We start from the raw sequence: 21455 nt of genomic DNA, 5'->3' as shown, positions 1-21455 counted from the left end.
ATGTATAGTACTGCCAAAAAGAATAAAGAATGGGCAGACCTTTGGCTTCAGTAAGTCAGCACTGTGTCTACAAATACTATAACTGTGGAAAGGAAAAAGATAATTGCTATGTCTTTTTTGTTTTGGTTTCCCATCTTCCATTATTTCATCACTGAAGAAAAGTGTTATTCCAGCACATCCAGAATAGAGTAAGTGTTAGAAAAAATATTCAGGTTTTATTAGTAGCATTTATAATTAGTGTTCTTACTGGAGGGTGGTTCAGTAAATAGTGGCCAAAAAGAAATAGTAAAATATCATCTCATTTTAAAGGAATTCTGAAGCTGAAATGTAAGACTGGCCCTAGAATTCTTTCATTTGCTCCATACAATCTTTGCTTGTGCAAGTAGGTACTGCAAAAGTCCATAGAAGATCATGGTGGTAAATTCATCAGATTATTGCTGGCTATTGACAGTTGAATACTTCTTGCTTTATTTTCTAGATTGAAGAAAAGAGACGTAGGGAAGAAGCAGAGCGAGAAAAACTTAGAATGGAAGAAGAAAAAGAAGAAAAACGACTAGCTGAACAGAGGATGAGAATTCAAAAAGCATATGAAGATGAACAAGAAGAGAAAAGAAAGAAAGAGGAGGAGGTGTAGTATTTTGATACCTTGACTTTTTTCCATCCTAAACTAATCCTTTGTAATATTTGTCCTCTAGATTAAGAAGGTAAACTGAGAAGTGTCCTGTGAATTGGTCTTTGTTTTTAAAAGGGTCTACATTACCCAGAGGAGAGGTAGAAAATTGTATTAACTAGCACATTCTTCTCACTCTTTATGGTATGCTCCCACTTGAAGGACTATTAATTCTTTTAAGAAAAATTGTATCGTTTTATAATTGACAGTGGTGCTCTCCTTTTAAAAGAAATTGTTTGTGAGGCCAATAAAAAGCTTTGTCAAATTGGTGAATTTAAGAACAAAACAAAACTTTTTTTGTTAGCCTCTTAAATCTAACTCTCATGGAATTATTTGTATTCTGAATGTAGCTATACAGGAAGATTTCGTAAAGCCTGTTTTTGAATTGGTCAGGCTGTGTCTTTGAGATACTTGTTTTGAAAGAATGCCAAGCAAATCTAATGAATACTTTTCATGGAGGTAAACTTGTGATTTAATTCAAACCCAAAAGCTTTATTTATCAGGTTTGAAAAATTGAATGAAATTGCATAATTCAGAATCTCATAAATAATTGTAGGAAAAGCACACAAGGCCATCAGAGATGGAAAAAAATCTTTCAGTACCCTGCGGGATGGTGAAAGATGAGTTCAGGATGTAGGACTTCAAGATTTCTAAGACAGAACACTTGGCTTATACTCTAGATTCTCTTCTCTAGTATGAGCAAGTTAGTTGGATGAGTCTTGTCTTCTGGATAATAGTGCTGGTCAAGTATAGAGTAGGAAGCTAACTGGTATCATCGCTTTTCACATACACGAGACCAAAATTGAGACTGGATGATAGTTTTCTCTGTGGGCTTGTGATAGGGTGGTGCATGTGCGTATGTTTTGTTGGAATCTGAATTTTTAGAAATTACTCCTACAGTTTAGTCTTAACTGGCAGCAGATCTGGGGATACAAACTGGTGTTTATTGAAGTTATTAGGAATTCTGTTAAATGATGTTAGCAGAGCCAGGACTGCACATGTTTAATATTTGCATGGCATAGTTTTTAATTTGAATGTTTGAAGTCAGCCTAATGAAATATGCTTTTCATTTCATACTAATCACTTTGATGTGTAATTTTAACTTCTCAAAGAAAAACAAAGCAAAACTTTAATAATGTCTTTTATGTACTAATAATGTTTATGTTACAGCGAAGATTGAAAAATAAAGAAATAAGTCGATTAGATGAAGAGAGGCAAAAAGAGGCAGAAAAAAGAAGAAAAGAAAAAGAAGAAAAGCAAGATGAACAACTTAGACAATATTTTGAGAAAGAAAAGGTGGAAGAGGAAAAGAAGATGGTATGGTTCAGTGACTTTCTAAGATACAAATACTTCTTCCTAACTTTTAAAAATAACTGAATTTTGAAGAAATTGCATGATTTCTTAGACCTCTACCTTCAGTGTTGTTCCCCTCTTAGTTTATCAAGCTATGGTACACTTAGTGCACACACAGAGAACAGCTGATTGAAAAATCAGACATACTAAAATGGAAACTTATCTTGCTGATCAAATTCGCATTAAAAAAATAGTAAAAACAAGATAAATAAGAGCAAGCTGCACTCTATAGTTGATTTTTATATCTGCTATGAAGTACCGTGGCCTGCTTTTGCTGAGGTCCAAACACAAATAAAGTTACATAATTTAGAGGACTGGAGGACTGTTCATCTTTAACAGTGGTGTTCTTTGTAATTTAATTATTTTCCTTTGACCTGGATGATGTAAGAAGTCCATCACATAGAATTCTGATGGATAAAATCTAAGTAAATTATAGAACTGTTTCTCTTCTAGAAATTTCTACATGTCATTTCTCTAAAATTGACAGATACAATGGAAGGGTCTAGAGGAAAAAAGATACGTAACTTAACCATAAATTTAAAAAACTACATCATAGCAAAAATATTAAAATTACTATAGGTAGCAAATAAAATCACATGATATAATTTTGGCAATAATTTCATGTGGTTAAGAGTTGAAAGCAAATTAAATACAAAAATAATTCAATTAAGCAAAAGCATTTTTCTGTCAAATGAAAAATATTAGCCAAGCTCTTCCTGTCCAAAATAATACTTTATTCAGAATCTATAGGAATGTAGTTTCAGCCTTGCTTTCTTCCTTGCAGTTTTCAAGGCAGCCTTCTCCCATCATTCCTGCTCATCAGAACAAATCAATAAGGAAAGAAGAAAGGATTCCCTCTGCTGAGAGCCACATATCATACTATGCACAAGTATGATTTTTATAGTCAACATTTACTGATTTATTTAAGACAGTGCAGTGTATGAAATCCTACCAGGTTTTTAATGTTTGCCAGTTATTACTGGAATACCACAAATAACTGGAGGCAGTCTTTATGTTAGCCAGTCTCGTAGCTCTGAAATTTAATGTGCAATTTTATTCAAAGTATTGAAGAAATTTTTGGAGGGTGTGTTACTTTAATTTTTTTTTCTGCATGCACATTTTCAGTAGAGATGCGCACCTCATTTTTGAGTGTAGATGCTCTGTCCAGCTTACCAAGGGTCTAGCGATCTCATGGTTTAGGATAAGAAAGTTTACATCTAATCTAGCAACTCGTTGTGTTCACTCAGAGAAGAACTTAGCTCAGGCATGAAGTTTAATGTTGATTCCTAGCTTACAGACATTATTGTTTTATCTTTTTGGTTTTGAAGGTACAAAAAGATTATAACTCCTAATACACTTCACTTTCTTCTTTGCATCACGAATGAGTTACAGTAGTGGTCCCGAGACCACTCATTTCTTTCACTTGATTTAATCTTCCCTGGGACAATTTTTTTTTTTTTTAAATAAATTTCTCCTGTGAAGAGTAGGTTAAGTAATCATCTATGATATTTGAATCTCAGACTACATTTCTGACTTTTTATTGGAAATGTTTTTTTACCAACTGTCTGTGTGAACTGGGCTAAAAATTTACAAAATGAATTTGCCATGAAAATGATAATTTAACAAAATACTTTATAGTGCAGTTTCAGAAAATGTTTTAAGTAAGACTTTAAACCTTATTTAAAACTGTTGCTTTCCCTAAATGTTAAGAATGCTCTGGAGGAAGGTCAGTTTATTTCTGTGTCTTTGCAGTGCTTGGTATAGCTTTGTCTAGATCACTGAATAGTGCATTATAGGTATTATCATAGTAATTTGGAGTATGCATTTAAAGATCAGATTTTAAAAAACCTCAAGCATTAACAACCTGTAAGGTTACTATTCTGTCTTTCAGTAGTAGTGGTAGTTAATGTAAATTGGACATAACATAAGGAAATAAAAATGTACTTATGTCTGCTATATTTTCTTCCTTTGACATATTAAAATTTCATATTCATTATGATCACTAGGATCCTCCACAACCAAGGGTTCCTTCTCCACCTGTCCCTGCTAGAAGAAATCAGTTGCGTGCATTTGGTAGGTATTGTCTTTATTGCAAGCTCACTTTCTGTTATAACGAAATTGTTCTCGGTTACAGTTCTCTTTCTTGCCTGGAAAGGAATAGTCTTATGAAGTTTGCATTTCTATGTCAGTGTTCTCTCTGTCTTACTATTATCAGTGTATTAGTATGGTGTGTCTGAAGTATTAATACAAAATAAAAATGCATTTATTATGTGTCTTCATCAGGAAATTTTTTTTTCTAAAAACTCTGATAATGGAATAGTCTGCATGGGAAGTGCTGGGACAGTGGTGACCACTGTGACCAGAACATTGCAAAATGGGAGAGTTTTGGATTGGCTGAGTAATGGATTAGACCAACAATGTGTAGAGCATTGCAGTCCTAACTCTTAAATTCTACTTCCTTTTGTTAATCTGCCTAATCCTCTGCTCATTCCTCTTAGCTTTCACTGGTGGTTTTAAAATTCAGACATGCTGGGAGGATCTCCTTTGCTCTTTATATGTTGGTTATCTTGGCAATATGTGGGTGGAAAGAACTATTTTTCTTCTGATTCTTTTTTACAAGTATAAAAGAAACAACACGTGGAATGTAAAAGTAAATTATGTCCTTACAAATGCTAAACCCCAGCAGTCAGTACCTGGGTCCATTCTGGAGAGTTACAGCTCTTCCACTAAATGGAAGGCAGAGTGGTTCTTAATACAGCTCTTGGAAATCGATTGATGCAGACCATCTGTCATGAGAGAAATAAAGACATATGAATTAAATCTTGTGTTTGAGGATTTAAGCTAGTAAAACTTGCTAGCCTGCTAGGTTCTGGACTCAGACTAAAAGTCAGTAAAAAATTAAGCATGTTATTTGGAAAATAAAGAATTTATGAAACTGTTTTAACTTGTGGAGGAATGCTGTCCTGAGCACAAAACCCGATCTTAGACCCAAAGTAGGTCTAAAAAGTCAACATAAGCACATACTAAAAATAAGTGTTGAAGTTAGAACTCTTGAACGCTTAAGAGAGTCTGCACTGAGCAGACAGATTCCCACTTTTGAGTCAGGAAACAGAAATGAGGTTGTATGCTTGCTGATACCACCTCAGTTCCTGTCATCTGCCTCTGGGACTCTGAGGACTGTGTAGATTTGCTAATTTCAGAATAAGGCTATTTACTGGCAGCGTCCACTTGCTGGTATTTCATAGCTTTTCCTTTTTTAAATACAGCAAAACATTTCCATTGAAGTTTGGATGCTTTCTGCTGTTCAGGGGATCTGGGCCTTGTGCTGTCTCAAAATACAAGCTTTGACCTAATTTCTAGTGTATGAAATGCTGCGATTCTTGTGTTTGTATAATCCATGTTTTAATTAACAGTTCATTATCTCTTTTTTTCACCTTACATTTATGAGGTAGGCAGAAAAGTGTCTCTGACACTCTTTATTTTTAAATTATTTGTGTTAAATTCCAGAGGAAAGAAAGAATGTGATAAATGAATTATCAGAGATGAGGAAACAGCTTCGTAGCGAAGAGAGGCGACTGCAGGAACAGTTGCTAAATGTGGCCGGTGATGATGATGTACCGATTACACGGTAAGAATTTCATCTTCAGTTTTTAAAGTTAGATTTTGCACAGGAACTCAAAGCTACTGTGTATTAATAGCTAGCGTTAGTTGGCTAATATAGGAGTGAAATGAAAATACAAAGACAGAACTTGTATGTAAAATTTTCTTCATTTTTTCTAATGTGTATGGGGTTTTTCCAAGAATCTCACTGAAGTTTAGTGTAAGAATGGCTGTACTGGTAAGATTGGAAGTTGCAATACTCTGTCTTGGAGAGTGGTCCAAAACAGATGTCTAAGGCAGAATTTTATCTCATTACCTTTTTTCCTAGGGCATAATTTGTGCCTGTAAACTGCAGTACTACTGCTGATGAATATGCTTAATGAATAGCATAGTGCTGTGGTAGTACTTTCTTTGTTATTGAAAATCCTACCCTTTTTATTTAACTAATACATTTTGGAAGTAAACCAAATATTTTAATCATATCAGTTGGAAAAGACTCATCAGATCATCAGTCTTAGTTCCACTCCATAAAGTATGAGGGTTTTTTTTTTTATTTTAAGTAGGTTATCCCTTTTTATTTATTTTTATAACACAATATGCAATGTCATTACTTTCAAATTTATTTTGCTAGTTTGATAGCTTTATTTAAGGATAAAAGATGTGAGCTTTATCAATATTGTATTTCCATCCAACTCATTAATATTACAGTGTTAAATTATATTCTGCTTGTTTTACAAACTTTTCAAGCGGGAGGAGAGAGAAGAATCCAAAGGACATATTTGAGATGGCCAGGCTTCGTCTGCAGGCTCCAGTAAGGCGACCATCATCAAAGGAGGCACAAGATCCTGTCAATATACAGAATATCTGGGAATTTAATGAACTTAAATACAAAGGCAAGTTGATCTTCTTGTTATTGATGAAGAAAGGTAGTGAAACATCTGTTCTTTTCCTCCATCTTCCATGCCACCCAGGATTTAAAGACAAAAATAAAAATCAGCCTCTTGACAGCTACTGCCCGTACACAACATACTCTGTGGACGGCATTTTGTATGTGTGTATATCTCTCTGTGTGGCCATTTCTACAAGTGCACACAATTCACGGCATTGCAATGCTGAGTTATCACTCAGAGCACTCACCTAGCTTCCAGTCCTTGCTGCTTAAACCTCTCAAACTTCTTATGCATTTAATTTTATGATGGTACTGAAAGTAGAGTGAATTTGATTTTTTTTTTCTTTTTTACCCACCAACAAAATATGATTCTGTGTAACTTTGTTTCTCCTTTACCAGAAAATATATTTTTTAATATAGTAAAATTGTAAAATCATTGCTGAAGTGGCTCATCCTCTTGGCAATTGTCACCATTATTTTTAATATTTTTATGACTTTGTATCTGTAGGTAGTTCTTTAAAAATGTTTTTCAGAAATGTTGGTTTAGGGAAAAATTTAAATTTCGTATCTTTGCTCTAGATTCTGAAACGCGTGTGGGCTTGAGGCACATGTATCCTGATCCTCCAAAAGATGACAAGACTCTAGAGATTCAACAGCAGGCACTGTTGAGGGAGCAGCAGAAGAAACTTGACAGAATGAGAATGAGGAGAGAAACGGAAGGTAAGGAATGAACGGTCCGAGATAATGTCAGTGATTTTTGTTTATTTGTTTTGTATTTGATAAGAATTAAAAAAACACCAGCTCTAGTTTTACTTCTTTCAAGTTCAATGTCAGCACTGCAGTACAAAACAGTAAAACACCGGAATGCTTAACTAGTGCTTCATACTTCAGAAAAATGCAAGAGAAAAGTAGTTTGGTTACTGTTTCTTAAAGAAAACTACAGAGCGGTAAAACTTGTCAGCTGATTTGTGATAAAAGCGTTAGCATGTAAGTTCCTTGTGGCATTTCTTCAGTTCTCACAGAGGAAGTAGATGGCTTTGAACTGTGAATTGGTTAAAATGCAGCCAGTGTGTCTTCACCTTGGTCTCCTTTTAATGGATTAAATTTCTTTTATTTCCATAGTCTTGGGTTGACTATTTCAAAGTTTCAGAAATCTGTATCCATAAACACGCTTTGCTTTAGAAACCACATGTAAGATACCATAACTAGTTTGAGGTTCCAGAATGAAAATGTTGCTTGTATCGCTTAATAGAGGTCATCCTAATATAGTAAAATATTAACATCCTAGCATAGTAAAATATTTTAGCTGCATATTGCAGAAGCAGTGAAAAGTAAATGTAATGCCCCTTTTTTGCATGCTGCACTTAACTCCAAATGTAATGTTCATTCAGATATCTTTTACGAACAGTCATGAAAGAGCAGTATCTCAAGTTATTTTAGATGTTATTTAAAAATATCATGAGAGTTGCTTCAACCTTTCCAAAAGTTACAGTTGCAACTGTACAAATGAACTCAGTTTTGAGTGCAAGATACAGATTTCTCAGAAGAGTGTTTGTCTCTGTAATTCATACTGGCCTAACTAAATTTTTTAAGAGAAAGTAACTTTATTTCTGTGGTGGGTTAGCCTTGGCTAGCAGCCAAAGTCCCACCCAGCTGCTCACCTGCCTATGTCCCCTCACTCTTGCCCCTTGGCAAGATGGGGGAAACAGGAAGAAGAAAGCTTGTTGGCCGAGGTACAGACAGGGAGACTGCTTACCAGTTGCTGTTGCAGGCAAAACAGACTCAACCTGGGGAAAAGTAACCTAATTTATTATCAGTTTAAATAAATATTTAATTACTGATTTTGAGAAGTGGGAAACAAAAAGACAAACATTAAAACCACACCTTTCATGCCCCCTTCCCCAGGCCCAACTTCACTCCTTCACTCCTGATGCCCCTGCTCCCCTTCCTTGGTACCACCCCAGGTTACGCTCATTCCTTTCGATGACTCAATGAGTGGCATAAGGTGGCGGGGGGATTACGGTCTGTATACAGCAGTTTCTCTCTGCTGCTCCTGTCTTCTTGCACCTTTCCGTCTGCTCCACCATGGTCTCCTCCAGGGGCTGCAGGGTAATATCTGCTCCGGCACCTGGAGCACCTCCTCCCCCTCCTTCTTCTATGACCTTGGTGTCTGCAGGGCTGCTTCTCACACTTCTGTCCTCACTGCCATGCTTTGCTTTGCCCTTTCTTAAATACGTTTTCACAGAGGCACCACAGGCTTTGCTGATGGGCTCAGCTGTGTCCTGCGGTGGGTCTGTTGTGGTACCAGCTGTGCCTGGCACAGGGCAGCCCCTGGTATCTTCTCACGGAGGCCACCCCTGCAGCCCCTGCCTTGCCACAGACACCCAGTACAATTTCAGATTGCTCCTTAGACTTTTCTTAGCTTTAGAGGTGAGGTGAAAGTTTGGCATAAAAAACCCCAAACACATATGAAAGGAAAATAGTTACACCTTTCCATACTGCTTTAGAAAAACTGAATGCCTCTTCTTATCACTGGTTGTGCTTTCAGGCTTGTTTGTGTTACCTGTTAATGTGAGTAAGATGAACAAAATTGATACCAAGATGTGAAGGGTGACAGTTACTTGCAGGGTGTTTTGTTTGGTACCCTGGTGAGTGTTAAAGATGATTCCTATTCCATCTCGGACAGATGTGCTGGTGTTCAAGCAATGTGTGCAATATTGCTTATGGATAACATAACATCGCAGTTGCAAATAAGCATATCTGTACCACTTTCTGTGTTAACTACAAGCTCTTGAATATCATTCAATGTCTAAATGGAATGTATAGGGTTGTCTTCAATCTTCCTCTTTGTGAGATTGACTGAAATGGTGAAAAATAATTCACTAGCTTCAACTGAGATCTGTGTGGGGTTTGGTTTTGTTTTTCCGCCATTAGAATATTTTTCAATAGGCCAGTCTGAGAAGGCTTTAATTTAATGTTGTCTGGAGAGGAACCTTTACCAGCTAGAAAGCAAATTTGCCTTTTTTCATTAATTTTAAGGACAAGCAGTCATTTTAGACATATGCTAATGCTAAATGGATAATGCAGGCTTACATGGTGACAAACTAAAGAGGCATTTGCTCGGACAATTTAGATTAGTTGGTAGACAAGCAGCTGATTTTTAAAACGATTTTCGACTGATGCTTATAGAGGATCGTCAAGCAGTCTTTCCTCTCTTTCTCTCTCCTACTGCTTTACAACATCATTTAACTTTATAGTCTGTCACTGTGTCCTGAGCGAGAGAACTAATTAGTTGCCATGTATCTCTGTTTCCAGTTTATTTTCCTCAGAGGCAAGTTCATCATCTTCCCCTCACTGAAAATAGATGAGTGGTTTTATTGTCTGATTTAAGGCAGAAAGAAAGATGAATTAAAGCAATATGTATTTTTGTACTGTGGCCAAACTGTCATATTGTAGGCTGTAGTGGCAAAGGCTTACCTGCTTTCCCACACTATATGTAAGTGTTCTTTACCCTACATGCTTTATATACTGTTTTCACTCTGATACGCTTTTTCTTTTTTTTTTTTCTCTTTATGTAAAAGAGAAATACGTGGACTATTAGTGGAAGTATAACCTGAGAAAGTAATGATTTTTTAAATGTCCCAAATTTTTAAAATGCTTTCTGTGTCCCTATAAGGCAGTCTTTTTGCAGACTTATGGATGTTTATTATTTTGGGGGATAAGAGGGAAGGGCACAGGAGCAGGTTTGATGTTGTTGAGCTGCAGTGCTGGGCTCTGCTTGACTAGAGTAGTGTATCAGGAATGGGCTGGTTGTCAGTCCAGGAGGAGTGACAGCCTGTGTGCTATGGTTTTTAGTGCTAGACAGAAGGTCAGCTGCATGCTGACTGTTCGCTAGACAGAGATGCAAGAAATAAAAACTATGTTATTAAATATTTTAGTTGAAGATTTAAACCAAATATGAAGAGTAACTTCAGTTTTGCTTCTTTGCATTTCCAGTGTGCATGAGGTCATTGTTAGATTAACTTTCAGGATGGTTCTCTGTGCTCTCCAGAGTTGAGGTTTTATCCTTAGACAAGTACTTTCCTCTGTGAAATGATCGCTGTCTAGTTCAACCTCTCAGCCTCTCTTTGAAAGCTGCAAACGCTGTGTGCTCAGCATGTTGAGCGTACATTCACTCTTGGGGCTTTCTGCAGTCTCCTCCTCTGATTATTACACACTGACAGAAGCCAAGAGAACTGATTTAATCTAATAGAGTTTATTCTGACACAGCATCCTTCTTGCTAGTCCATTTGACTGTTGAGATGTCCCACCTAGGGGAGAACATCATTAGGCTTGAGTTCTGTTGATATAAATACGATTGTTTAGCTACACAAACATGCCTATTCTGGGCAAACAGGTGTCTGGAATACAGAATAAATATTTTTTTGAGTATCCATGAGTTTTAACTACAGAACTGTTGTAATGTTTAGCTTCACTACATATAAATGAGACTCCTGACTCCCTTCATCTAGCTCTTGATAGACCACTAAAAATAATGGCAAAAACCAAAGTGGGGTCAGGAAATATGTGGCTCAGGTGATCCCTAATTATGGAAGAAATAATTCATTTTTGGCTCTCTAATTTTTGAAATTTGACGCAATATTGGTTTGTTTTTCTACTTGGTTCATAGCAAGTTTAAACAAAAATTGATAAATTAGAGAGATTTCTCTCCATCATTGTTTTTTTTTGTCCTAGCTGTGGAGTTCAGATGGAGTGTCAGATGGAGTGTAAAGCGTTGCAGTTTAGTACTAGCAACCACTGGGATGTTGAATACCATTAACTTCCACTCTTTTTTTTAATTCACAAATATTTTTAATATAAGGAAAATATGTGACGTATAAAATTTAATATGTGAAGATGATGGCAAGAAAACCAAAATACTTATGCTAGGGAAGGGAGGGTAATCTTTATTATAGTAAGAAGGCCATCGACTTTGAGTTCTTGGGTACACTTTGGAAAGTAGGTTTCTGTTTAAATGCTTTTTCATCTGAAGTTACTTAACCTGGTGTGCTTTCTCAGTACCATATTCCAGTTGCATTAGGATTCAGCAGTGTGCAGAACATATGATGAAAAAAAACATTTCTTGCTAGCTGTGTGACTGGATATTGTTTAAGATGCAGTAATTCAAATAATAAAGATCTTAGGGTATCAACAAACGAAACATAAGAGGGTAAAAGAGAGAAACCAAGTATTCATGCGGCAACCTTTTGTGCCCTAATGTGTTGCTTTGATGGCTTAAACCATGCTGCCTTCCCACAAATTGATGTTTTTTACATTATTCAGTCATACTTGGACATGACCTTTCTATAACAAGTGTTTACAATATTGTAGACATAGCACAAAAGTAGTTCTGACTTGCAGTATAGAGAACTTTTTCAGAATTCAGCGCAATTTAGTGCAATTGTAGCATTTAATGAAGTGTGATTATATCTTCTTAAAAAATTGGTTTTCAATAGCCACAAAAATAGTTATGCTTCCTTTTGCTGGATAACAAATCAGGTTTTGAACACGACCGGAAATGGCTGATTTTTATTAGCGATGAACAATATAGTTCTAATATGAAAAGTATGTTTGCTCTTTGGGAGAGACTGATGAATCCAGCCTTAAGAACGGCTTGCACATGCTCAATGTTCTTAGAAATAATATATTACCAAATTCTGTTTGATTTCTCTGATTCTACTTAAATTGACATAAGGAAACTGGAATAAACATTGCATTCAAATGTTTTAAAAATATTCATTAAGATGTGTGTAATTTTAAAGAAGTAATGCATAGTGGTCTTCATTTTTGTAATAATATGCTCATAATGTGTTTTAGTGTTAACTGTTTTTATGTCAATACTATCATTTTGTCCCTTGTCTATGTGGCTTTTGTTGATCAAGATGATGCTGCTTCTGGCGGTAATCCACAAACCATGGGACTGGTAAGGATAAAACGGGGTTTTTTATTATATTACTTTGCCTTTTTCAAGTGTGAGAAATATTGTGTCTTTCACAGATTTGGAGAAAGGAATTACACTTAAGTAACGAGACAGCAAGCTTATTTACTTCTCTTGCTTGTCAATACAATGAGTAACAGCTTCTTTAAACTTGACATACAAGTTGTTTATCTTGGTATATAGAGATGGTTTGATTCTTTAACTCCTTTCTTTTTATATTCATTGGTACTTATTTTATATTCATATGATGTTAGATTGCTGCTGGGCGTGGGAATTAGTAGAAAAAGCCAAGCCAGAAGCAGTTGCTCTGAATTCAGTTGGCTTAAGTGATGCGCATGGCAGTCAATAATTAGAACCATTGTTTCAAATGGGACGTTTATTTTCTGACTTGGTGAAAAGAGTGAAAGTGCTATCAAATTGGAATTCTGCTCTAACCCAAACTACAGAATAACAGAGTTCAATTGTGTCTCATGGGAATCTGAAACCATACAAAATGGAAGGCTGTGCAAGAGCAAAGCCATTAGCCTCAAGGATGATACTGTAACTACATGCAGACATGAAACATTTTTTATTAAAGAAAATCACCTTAACACATTTTATAGTTGTAATATATTGCCTGAAAGTCTTCTTCACAGCAATGCTTTGCAGTAAAAAATTTGTTTTCTCTTGTTCTGTTTCCTCTGATAGTTTCTACTGCTTTTATTTCAGAGTGGTTTTCAACATAAATTATTCCATAGTAGAATTTCTGTAACAAATTGTTGCAACTATGCAGTGAACTAGAAGTATTACTCTTAGTGCTTGTTATTACTATGAAGAAATGTGTTATTTTAATGCTTTAATATCAGAGATGTGGTGGGATAGGTGAAACATAAGGAATCATTCTTCATTTGATCAATACTTCATAACAAACCTTAGGTGCAAAGCTCACTTCTAGTGCTGACTGTTCTGAAACTCAAGCAGAGTGACGAGGATGTATTTCTTGATGGAAATGTCTGTGTTACACAAATCACCACAACAGTTGCCATGTGTAGGCAATTTCAGCAAATGGGATTACTACAGAAAAGTAAAAAAACCCTAATGCTTAAAGAGAACATGAGTTATTTAAAAATGTATAGGTTTTTTTATAGCCATAAAGTAAGGAATAGTACAGAACACTGTAGAGCTGCTGTTTGCTTTGCAGAAGTTTGGCAATTAATTTACATTAATTATAATTTGGCCCCAGAAAGATATTGACGCATCTAAATTTGCATCTCTTCTGTTTCGCTTTTGTAGTTCAGGAATGAATCTAACGAATTCTTGAAAAATTCACTGTTGGAATCAGATAGCGCTTTTATCGGTGAGTTTATACCTCCCCTTAACCATGTTATGAATGTACAAACATGTCACTTAATCTAATGATGTGTCTCTAAAATAATTATTACTGTTTTAAAAGTTGCAGTGGGTGTAGCTATGGTGATTAGAAAGTTATGCTTCCAAATTAAAACGCAGATCTTTATGGAATTGTACTGCAATAAATTTGTGTAGGTCACACCTAAAATTAATGATGCTGCTCACTTGGCTTATACCACTTCACATCTTTTCATGAGAAAGCATCTTTCCATGCTCATTGTGCTCTGACTGGGATGTTAGCCTTGTCAAGGAGCTTTTTTTGACATCTTCCCAGCTTTGGATAAGGAAAAGCTAATATTTGTTCAGCAAATGTGTTACAATGGTAGAATATGCAATGCTCTTCTATTGTTCTGCAGCAAATAAAATAATCTATTAGCAATCACAGCTTACAATTATGAGCTGTCCATAGTGAAATATAAAAGTGTTGGGCAGCCAGCGATTCTTTTCTTTTTTTTTTTCCTTTGTTTTACAAGCATGCTCGATTTTAAGTATGATTATTGGGTATAAAATAGTGATTCATTCTAAATTACTCACTTTTCTGCTGTTCACACATTACTTCATTTCTTTGAAGTGCATAACTTGCAACATCGTAGTTGTAAACATTGTCACTTCTTAATCATCTGAAGTAGATGATTTTTAGTTTTCTTAAGATTTTTGTATGGAGGACTATGTCTCATGTTGTCTTATGTCTCTTTATTCAGCCTTTATATGCATATATGTAAAAGTGCTGTTTCAGATGTGTTTTGTTTCTAGTCACTAGAAATAATAAGGCTAGAACTTCTCTTTTTTAAAAAACCCAGCCAGCTTAGGCCTCTACACATTATTTTCCATTAGTAGGCGTTACAGTACCATGAAATTCTCTTCAATCATCTACGAGAAGTCATCTTACAAGGTTTTATTCTTTGCTGTAGGGGAGATGCAGTAGATTCCTGCAAGTGCTTTTTAATGAAACTAGATATGTTTCTATATACCGATGATTGTTATCTCTGGCTTTGGTTAAAAGCAGAATTTTTCATTTGAAGTGTATTCTGTTATTTGTGTTATTCTGTATTTGAAGCTTATTCTGTTAACGTGCAGGTCCTGGAGTACGGGATAGAACCGGGCATTGGGAAGGGCACAGGATGGGGCTTTCAGGCTTGTTCAATGTATTTGGTACTCTCTGTAGTCTGCAATACATTCTTCTTCAGGTTAGGAAATACTATTTATTAGTTACAGCCCAAATGATGAAAGGATGCTCTAGGAGAGTCTATCGGTCTAGAATCTGGCTGAATATCCTGTCTCCAACAGTAGCCAGAATAGGCGCATGGGGAAGAATACAAGGCAGAGGGCAGACATGCAGCAACCCTGCAGAGTACTCTTCCAGCCTCCAGTGACTTGTACCTCAGAAGCTTCCTGAGTCAAATGCTGTGTGTTTGCGTTTAATAAGTCTTGCTAAGTTGGGTCTTTAATAGGTTGTCTTTCATGAATCAGAATCGGCATTTTTGAATCCCTCTAATTGTTTACTATCAGCAGTATTGTGTGGATAAATTTCCACACTATGCCTTCTGTAAACTATCTCCTTTCATCTGCTCCGAATCTGCCCCCTGTGTAATGGGGTGCTCCTTGGTTTTATTCACCACTTTCAAAAGATTCATGGTATTTATAGTCCTCTCTCCTCTTTCCTTCTTCTCCCCATCCAGCTGATTCTTGCAGCCTAGTGAGGTGATGGAGTTAACTTGTGATACTGTTAATCCCCTCCCCCCTTTTTTTTCTTCTTCTTTTTTTCCCAGATCATTTATAACTGTGGTGAAAAGCATGTTCCCCAATACTGAGGTGTAGGCACTAACTAAAACTTTGTTACCCTTTGCATTATTTGGGCTTTATAAATAGCTATTAAAATTCTGAATATGAATCTGGTGACTTCCATCCCTGAAATGAAAAATAACTCTCATTATCTGTGGGCTGCCTTCTCTGTGAATTGTGCTGCTCACATCGTCTGAGGGTCTTTTGTGAAATACTTGTGGTGTATTATGACAATGTTTTTCATTTCCTAAGAAGAGCATAACACTACCCTCTGTTTTGGGGTTTTTTTTGACATGGGTTTAAAATCTAACTCAATTTTGTAATAGGTATCAGCATTACAAATGAATTTGCCTTTATCTCCTAGGGCTCAGAAATTTGAGGCAGTTAGGAATAAAGAGGTTTATCAATTTCTTTTTCCCTTTTTTTGCCTCACTTCAAACCCTAGAATTCATTAGTGTTAATGCAGTGATTTGAAAGCATGTCTGCGCAGCAGCATCTGAATGATAGATGCTTAAAGGAACAGGTAGCATCTTTTACTGATTAAACACTAAAGGTACAAATAAATTGTTCTTTAGCTTGTACTTTGTTTCTGTTGTGATAAATTCATATGATTAAACAATTTTTTGTATTCTGAGTAATAGCACTATTTTGAATATAACGAAGTTCAACTGATCTTGTAACTAGAATTCTGATAAGTGGATTGTTAGCCATATACCATTTCAAAATTATGCTTTGATTTTTTTACTTGAAACATTTGTGATGAGAGCATGAGTACCTTTGGTGAAACTGGGGAAGGGAAAAGAGGAGAGGGGAATAAAATTTTTATTTCTAGGAAAAAACCAACTGGCAATATGAAAGAATTTTTTAAAATATCTGTCTTTGTTTCTCTGAACTTCCTTGATATCAATCAAATTTATTTTTCAAACCTAAATATTTCAATTTTCAACCAAAATAATTGTTTGTTACTTTTAAAATTTCATTTGAAGATCTTTGAAACTCGTGAATGGTATAAAATATTTCATTAAAATTTATTTTCAAATTGCTAGGAAATGAAAAACCTATTCCACAGTTGTGGTTTATTTTTAATGTCACAGTATGTCATTTCAGACAAATGCTGCAGAATTGTTCACTACTCAGTGTTTGTGTGTGTGTGTATATATTTACACACTTTTTTTTTTTTAACTTAATGTGTGTCCTGGTTTCAGCTGGGATAGAGTTAATTCTCTTCTTAGTAGCTGGTACAGTGCTGTGTTTTGGATTTAGTGTGAGAATAATGTTGATAACACGCTGATGTTTTAGTTGTTGCTAAGTAGCGCTTATCTTAAGCCAAGGATTTTTCAGTTTCCCATGCTCTGCCAGCAAGCAGGTGGGCAAGGAGCTGGGAGGGAGCAGAGCCGGGGCAGCTGACCTGAACTAGCCAAAGGGGTATTCCATACCATGGAACCTCATGCCCAGTATATAAATGGGGGGGAGTTGGCCGGGAGGTGCGGATCACTGCTCAGGCATCGGTCAGCGGGTGGTGAGCAACTGCATTGTGCATCACTGTTTTTTTCTTTTTTTTTTTCTTTTTTTCCCTCTTCTTTTTTTTTTGTTATATTCCTTTTCATTACTATTATTATATTTCACTATTATTATTGTTAGTATTATATTTTACTTTAGTTATTAAACTGTTCTTATCTCAACCCACGAGTTTTACCTTCTTTCCTGATTCTCCTCCCCATCCCACTGGGAGTGGGGGGCAGGGGGAGTGAGGGAGCGGCTGCGTGGTGCTTAGCTGCTGGCTGGGGTTAAACCACGACAATGTGTCATACTAGACTAAGAGCCTTTCCAAAAGGTGACTTCATTATCACAAAGAGTAATTGGTGGTAATGGATTCTGTACTGGTTTTGTTAAGCAGAGTCCTTTCTTTTTCTGGGAGGCTCTGTTCTTGGAGGTGCTAGAGGGACTGAACTAGAAAACAGAGCCCGCTGTCTGCAACATGCAGCGGCAAAGCCATAAACCAGCCCCCAAGCAGTGGTTACTGGTCCTGGACAGAAAAAAAAGTATCTGAAACAGGTTGTATTTGAAGTAGTTTCCAGAATCAGTAAAGGAGGGGGAAATAGACAAAACAAGTGTGAAGCAGAGACATCACCTTAGGGTTCATTTATATTATAAAAATAGATTAAACTCCCCCCACTGTAATGTGATAGAGGTATGATCAAAAATTTATTTAGTTATTTATTTTTGTATGAACAGATTTTAACACTTTATTATATGAAAAGGCTAAGATATGACTAAGGATATGTGATTAAGGCATTGATTATGTTACCATATTCCATGTAACATTATAATTCCATGTAACATTATTATATATTCCATGTAACATATTTTCTTACATAATTTATTACACAATTGTATCTTTTTATGCCTCCGATTTGCCTAGTGTTCTCTCTTTCAAGCAGAGATACTATACTCATTTGAGTACTTGTTTTCTTTAAAGGTCTAGGTATAAACAAGATATGGTGAAGTAAGGTAGGTGATGGATTTACAGGATGTGAAATGCCTTATCCTCTACATAAGAGAGATCTCAGTATATATCTCAAGGTATTCCTTGCCTTTGCCTGAAGTTCATCCCTTGCTGCTGTTGTGGTACCTTGTTCTTTCGTCTGCATCCACATTATCACTGGCTTCATGCAAGGTGTCCTAATGAATACATTCTTTTGATTCCTGTGATTGAATCAAGTACAATATATTGGCGCATTTCAAAACATAAGCAGGTTTGAACACTGTCTAGTATCTTGATTTCTTTGAAAATGATTTCACCTGTTTTTTCCAGGTGCTAATGGGGAAACGTTTCCTGCCTTAGGAGAAGTTAATTTATCACCACAGCTTCCACCTTCTGCAAGGGAGAGGAGACGAATGAAGCAGAAAGCTTTGGAGTGTGCTGTATGTATGATAAATGGATTGCTTTAAATATGAAGGTAGACCACAGATCCAACATCAGACAGTTCCTGTGGTTCCTTAGTGGCTAGATGATATGGATACTGACAGTGTACATGTATAGCTATTTGCCCTTTTGAAAAGGACGCTATTTAACTGAAGGATTTGTGCATTTTTGGATTTTCTGCAGGAGGAGGTTCCACCGGGCCAGACACTATTGCTGCAGCCTGACAGCTGCTCTTTGCACTCGAGCTTCAGCCTCGATGTTGATCAGTTGAAAGGCAAGAATGAAGAACGATTGCACAGACTGACGGAACTCCAGCAGAAATCTGCTTACTTAGGTATGCTCTGTGTAGTAGAGATGATGCAGTGAATACTAAGTAATTACAATAATTAAAGGAACAAATATTAATAGTTCAACTACTGCCTGTAGTTGAACTGTGAGCAACTGGCTCAAACGTAGGAATTATTTATAGAGCTCTGTAGCTGGTGCAAGAGGTTCCCCAGCAAACTTCAACATAGCTTTTTAGAGTAAGTTTAGAGGAGGGTAATAGGAAAAGATGCTCTAATTCCCGTCTGATCAGCCACTCATAGTTGTCCTGTATGTACCACTTTTAATATTGCAGTGTGTCACTGCTAGCAGTAAGATGTGGATATCCAGTTGCATAGCTGAAATGTTAGTGGAAAGAAATGAAACTCCTGGCTGATTAATGTTGATGGGGTGCCTGTGTGAGTTTATTGGCATTCCTTAGGAATCAGATGTCTGTTGTCCAACCAGCATGAAGATATGCCAAAAAATCACGTATAAAGAAGTATTTCAATTTCTAGTTAATTTGGATTTTCTATTGGTTTGTTAACATAAACGATCATTCAGTATTTGAGGTTGATATTGATACCTCTTTCACTATACATGCACTTGAATTTATTATGTATGTCTTGTGACTGTATAATACATCAAACTCTGGGAGTTATCTCAGAGCTTCTCCATAGGCTGACTGCCTGATGTAGATCCACTTTGTGTATGAGGTACCAATTAATGGCAGCCATTAATGGCCTTTAATTTCTCACATGGATTGTGACCCAGTTGATACACTTTGTGCTAATGATTCTTTCACATGAGTCTGAAATCTCCCTTTTTTTAGGAGGCGGTTGCTATGCTGTCTAGGCAATTACAGTATCAGTATCCTTTTTATAAACTTAATGAGAGTACAGATGCTGACAGTTTTTCTGATTCTGTTGCTATGGGTACTCTTACAAGCACTGCATCCTTTTTTTGTTTGTTTTAACCATCTCACTGTGATTTTTAAGTCACTAAAAAAAACCCCCGTTCATATACATTTCTTCTCTAATCTAAACAAATGCTTTACTAATTTTACTCCACCCAAACATTTTTGCTATGTGAACTTCTTTTACTGCTCTGCCCTTGTTCTATCTCACCTCTTTTATAATTTCACCTCATATCATGTGAACTACACTTTTTATTTTGTTTGCCCGCTGTTTGTTGCGGTCTCCAGAGCTTCAGCCTTTAGATACATGTAATTTGTGTGTGTGTGTGTGTGTGTGTGTGTATATATATATTTATATGTCTGTATGTAGCTTGTTTTTTGGAACATGTGGGGACCATCACTCAGCGTATGTGCCTCTTGGAAATGTAGCAACAGATCCTTTTGCTCAGCTGTGGTCGTTAGGGCTGCACTGCTGCCTGCGCTCCTGTTCCCTCCTCATACTCAGTGACATTACAAAAAAAAAAAAAAAAGTGAAGCCAAGTGGGTTTATTCCTTTTCCCTAGCAGTTTGACAGAACCCTTGTGGCGTCCTCTTGCTTTCCTAACAGCTAAGACTGTTATTTCTCCTTCACCCTCAGAGACACTGCTGGGAGAAAACGACTCTGTCAAATATATAACTAAGGAACTCTAACTGGTTACCTTCCTTGTAAATGACCGGGAGATGGCAATTTACAGGCTTTGGTAAATTTTAAGAACTGATCCTGTTGGCACAGTAAGGAGGCTCTGTTCACAGCAGTTCACTTTCCTTTATGGGACTGATGTGGGAATCCTAAAGCCACCCTAGAGTTATTTTCTTAATTGGAAAATTAGTGCATATTGGAGCCAGGCCTCCTCCTCTGTTTTCACCCATCCAAAAAAACCATTTCCATTAACGTAGACTTGGTGAGTACTTTGGGCGATGAAGTCTGCGAGCCAGCAGCTACTTTCTCCGGCGGGCATTGTAAGCATGTTCCTAACTGCATAAACAAGAGCAGACTCAGATACAGAATAGAGAATTCTCACAGCTTTGAGCACATTAGATATGTGGCTGAGACCCTGCTACATGTAAGAGAAGTTGCCTAAATTGCTTGAGACTTTTTAGGCATTCCTCTGTGCCTTTAAGTAAAGGAATGCCGGAGCCTGCAATGATCTACAGCAGGCAGCAGCACAGATTCCTGGTAAGTGCAGGCTGACAGAAGACAAACGCTAATATCCACTCCAGGGTGCCGAAGGAGTTTGTTCTCATCTAGGGGCAGGATGTGCTGCAGTCAGTGTTTAGCGGGAGTCCAGACACCACTCAATTTCTACATCAGTATTTCATGAGAAGGAAAGAGGTCTGCTTATCCCCAGCCTCCAGATACAAACTCTGAATTATCAAGTGGCAACTCCAAAGAAAATTGTTTATATGTAGCCCAATTAAGAACAGGTTTTTATGGAGTATACAAAATGTTGAAATTCATGATGAAGCAAGTTTTGTACTGTAGCTGATCTGTTGTGCTTTCTAAAAGCAGCACCAAATGAGTCTGATACAGTGATGTGTACTATGAGCTTATCTCTGACAAAACAGTTCTTACCTCTGACTGCTGGAAGATCTAATGGCTTTGTCTTTGAA

The 21455-nt window shown here is 36.6% G+C and overlaps 1 protein-coding gene across 1 annotated transcript in view; it reads left to right on the top strand.

The window, feature by feature from the left end:
* CSPP1 (centrosome and spindle pole associated protein 1) overlaps positions 1–21455 on the top strand; it is a 66347-nt gene that overhangs the window by 42274 nt on the left and 2618 nt on the right. The window contains exons 19-29 of the mRNA XM_050892267.1: positions 479–628; positions 1841–1987; positions 2808–2912; positions 4030–4096; positions 5531–5651; positions 6377–6516; positions 7092–7232; positions 8005–8060; positions 13762–13825; positions 18476–18585; positions 18770–18920. Coding sequence (XP_050748224.1) covers positions 479–628; positions 1841–1987; positions 2808–2912; positions 4030–4096; positions 5531–5651; positions 6377–6516; positions 7092–7232; positions 8005–8060; positions 13762–13825; positions 18476–18585; positions 18770–18920 — 1252 coding nt within the window. The remainder of the gene's footprint in view (positions 1–478; positions 629–1840; positions 1988–2807; positions 2913–4029; positions 4097–5530; positions 5652–6376; positions 6517–7091; positions 7233–8004; positions 8061–13761; positions 13826–18475; positions 18586–18769; positions 18921–21455) is intronic.

This window comes from Gymnogyps californianus, chromosome 2 (genome assembly GCF_018139145.2).
Source record: "Gymnogyps californianus isolate 813 chromosome 2, ASM1813914v2, whole genome shotgun sequence".
Lineage (NCBI taxonomy): Eukaryota > Metazoa > Chordata > Aves > Accipitriformes > Cathartidae > Gymnogyps > Gymnogyps californianus.
This window is presented reverse-complemented; position numbering and strand designations above follow the sequence as displayed.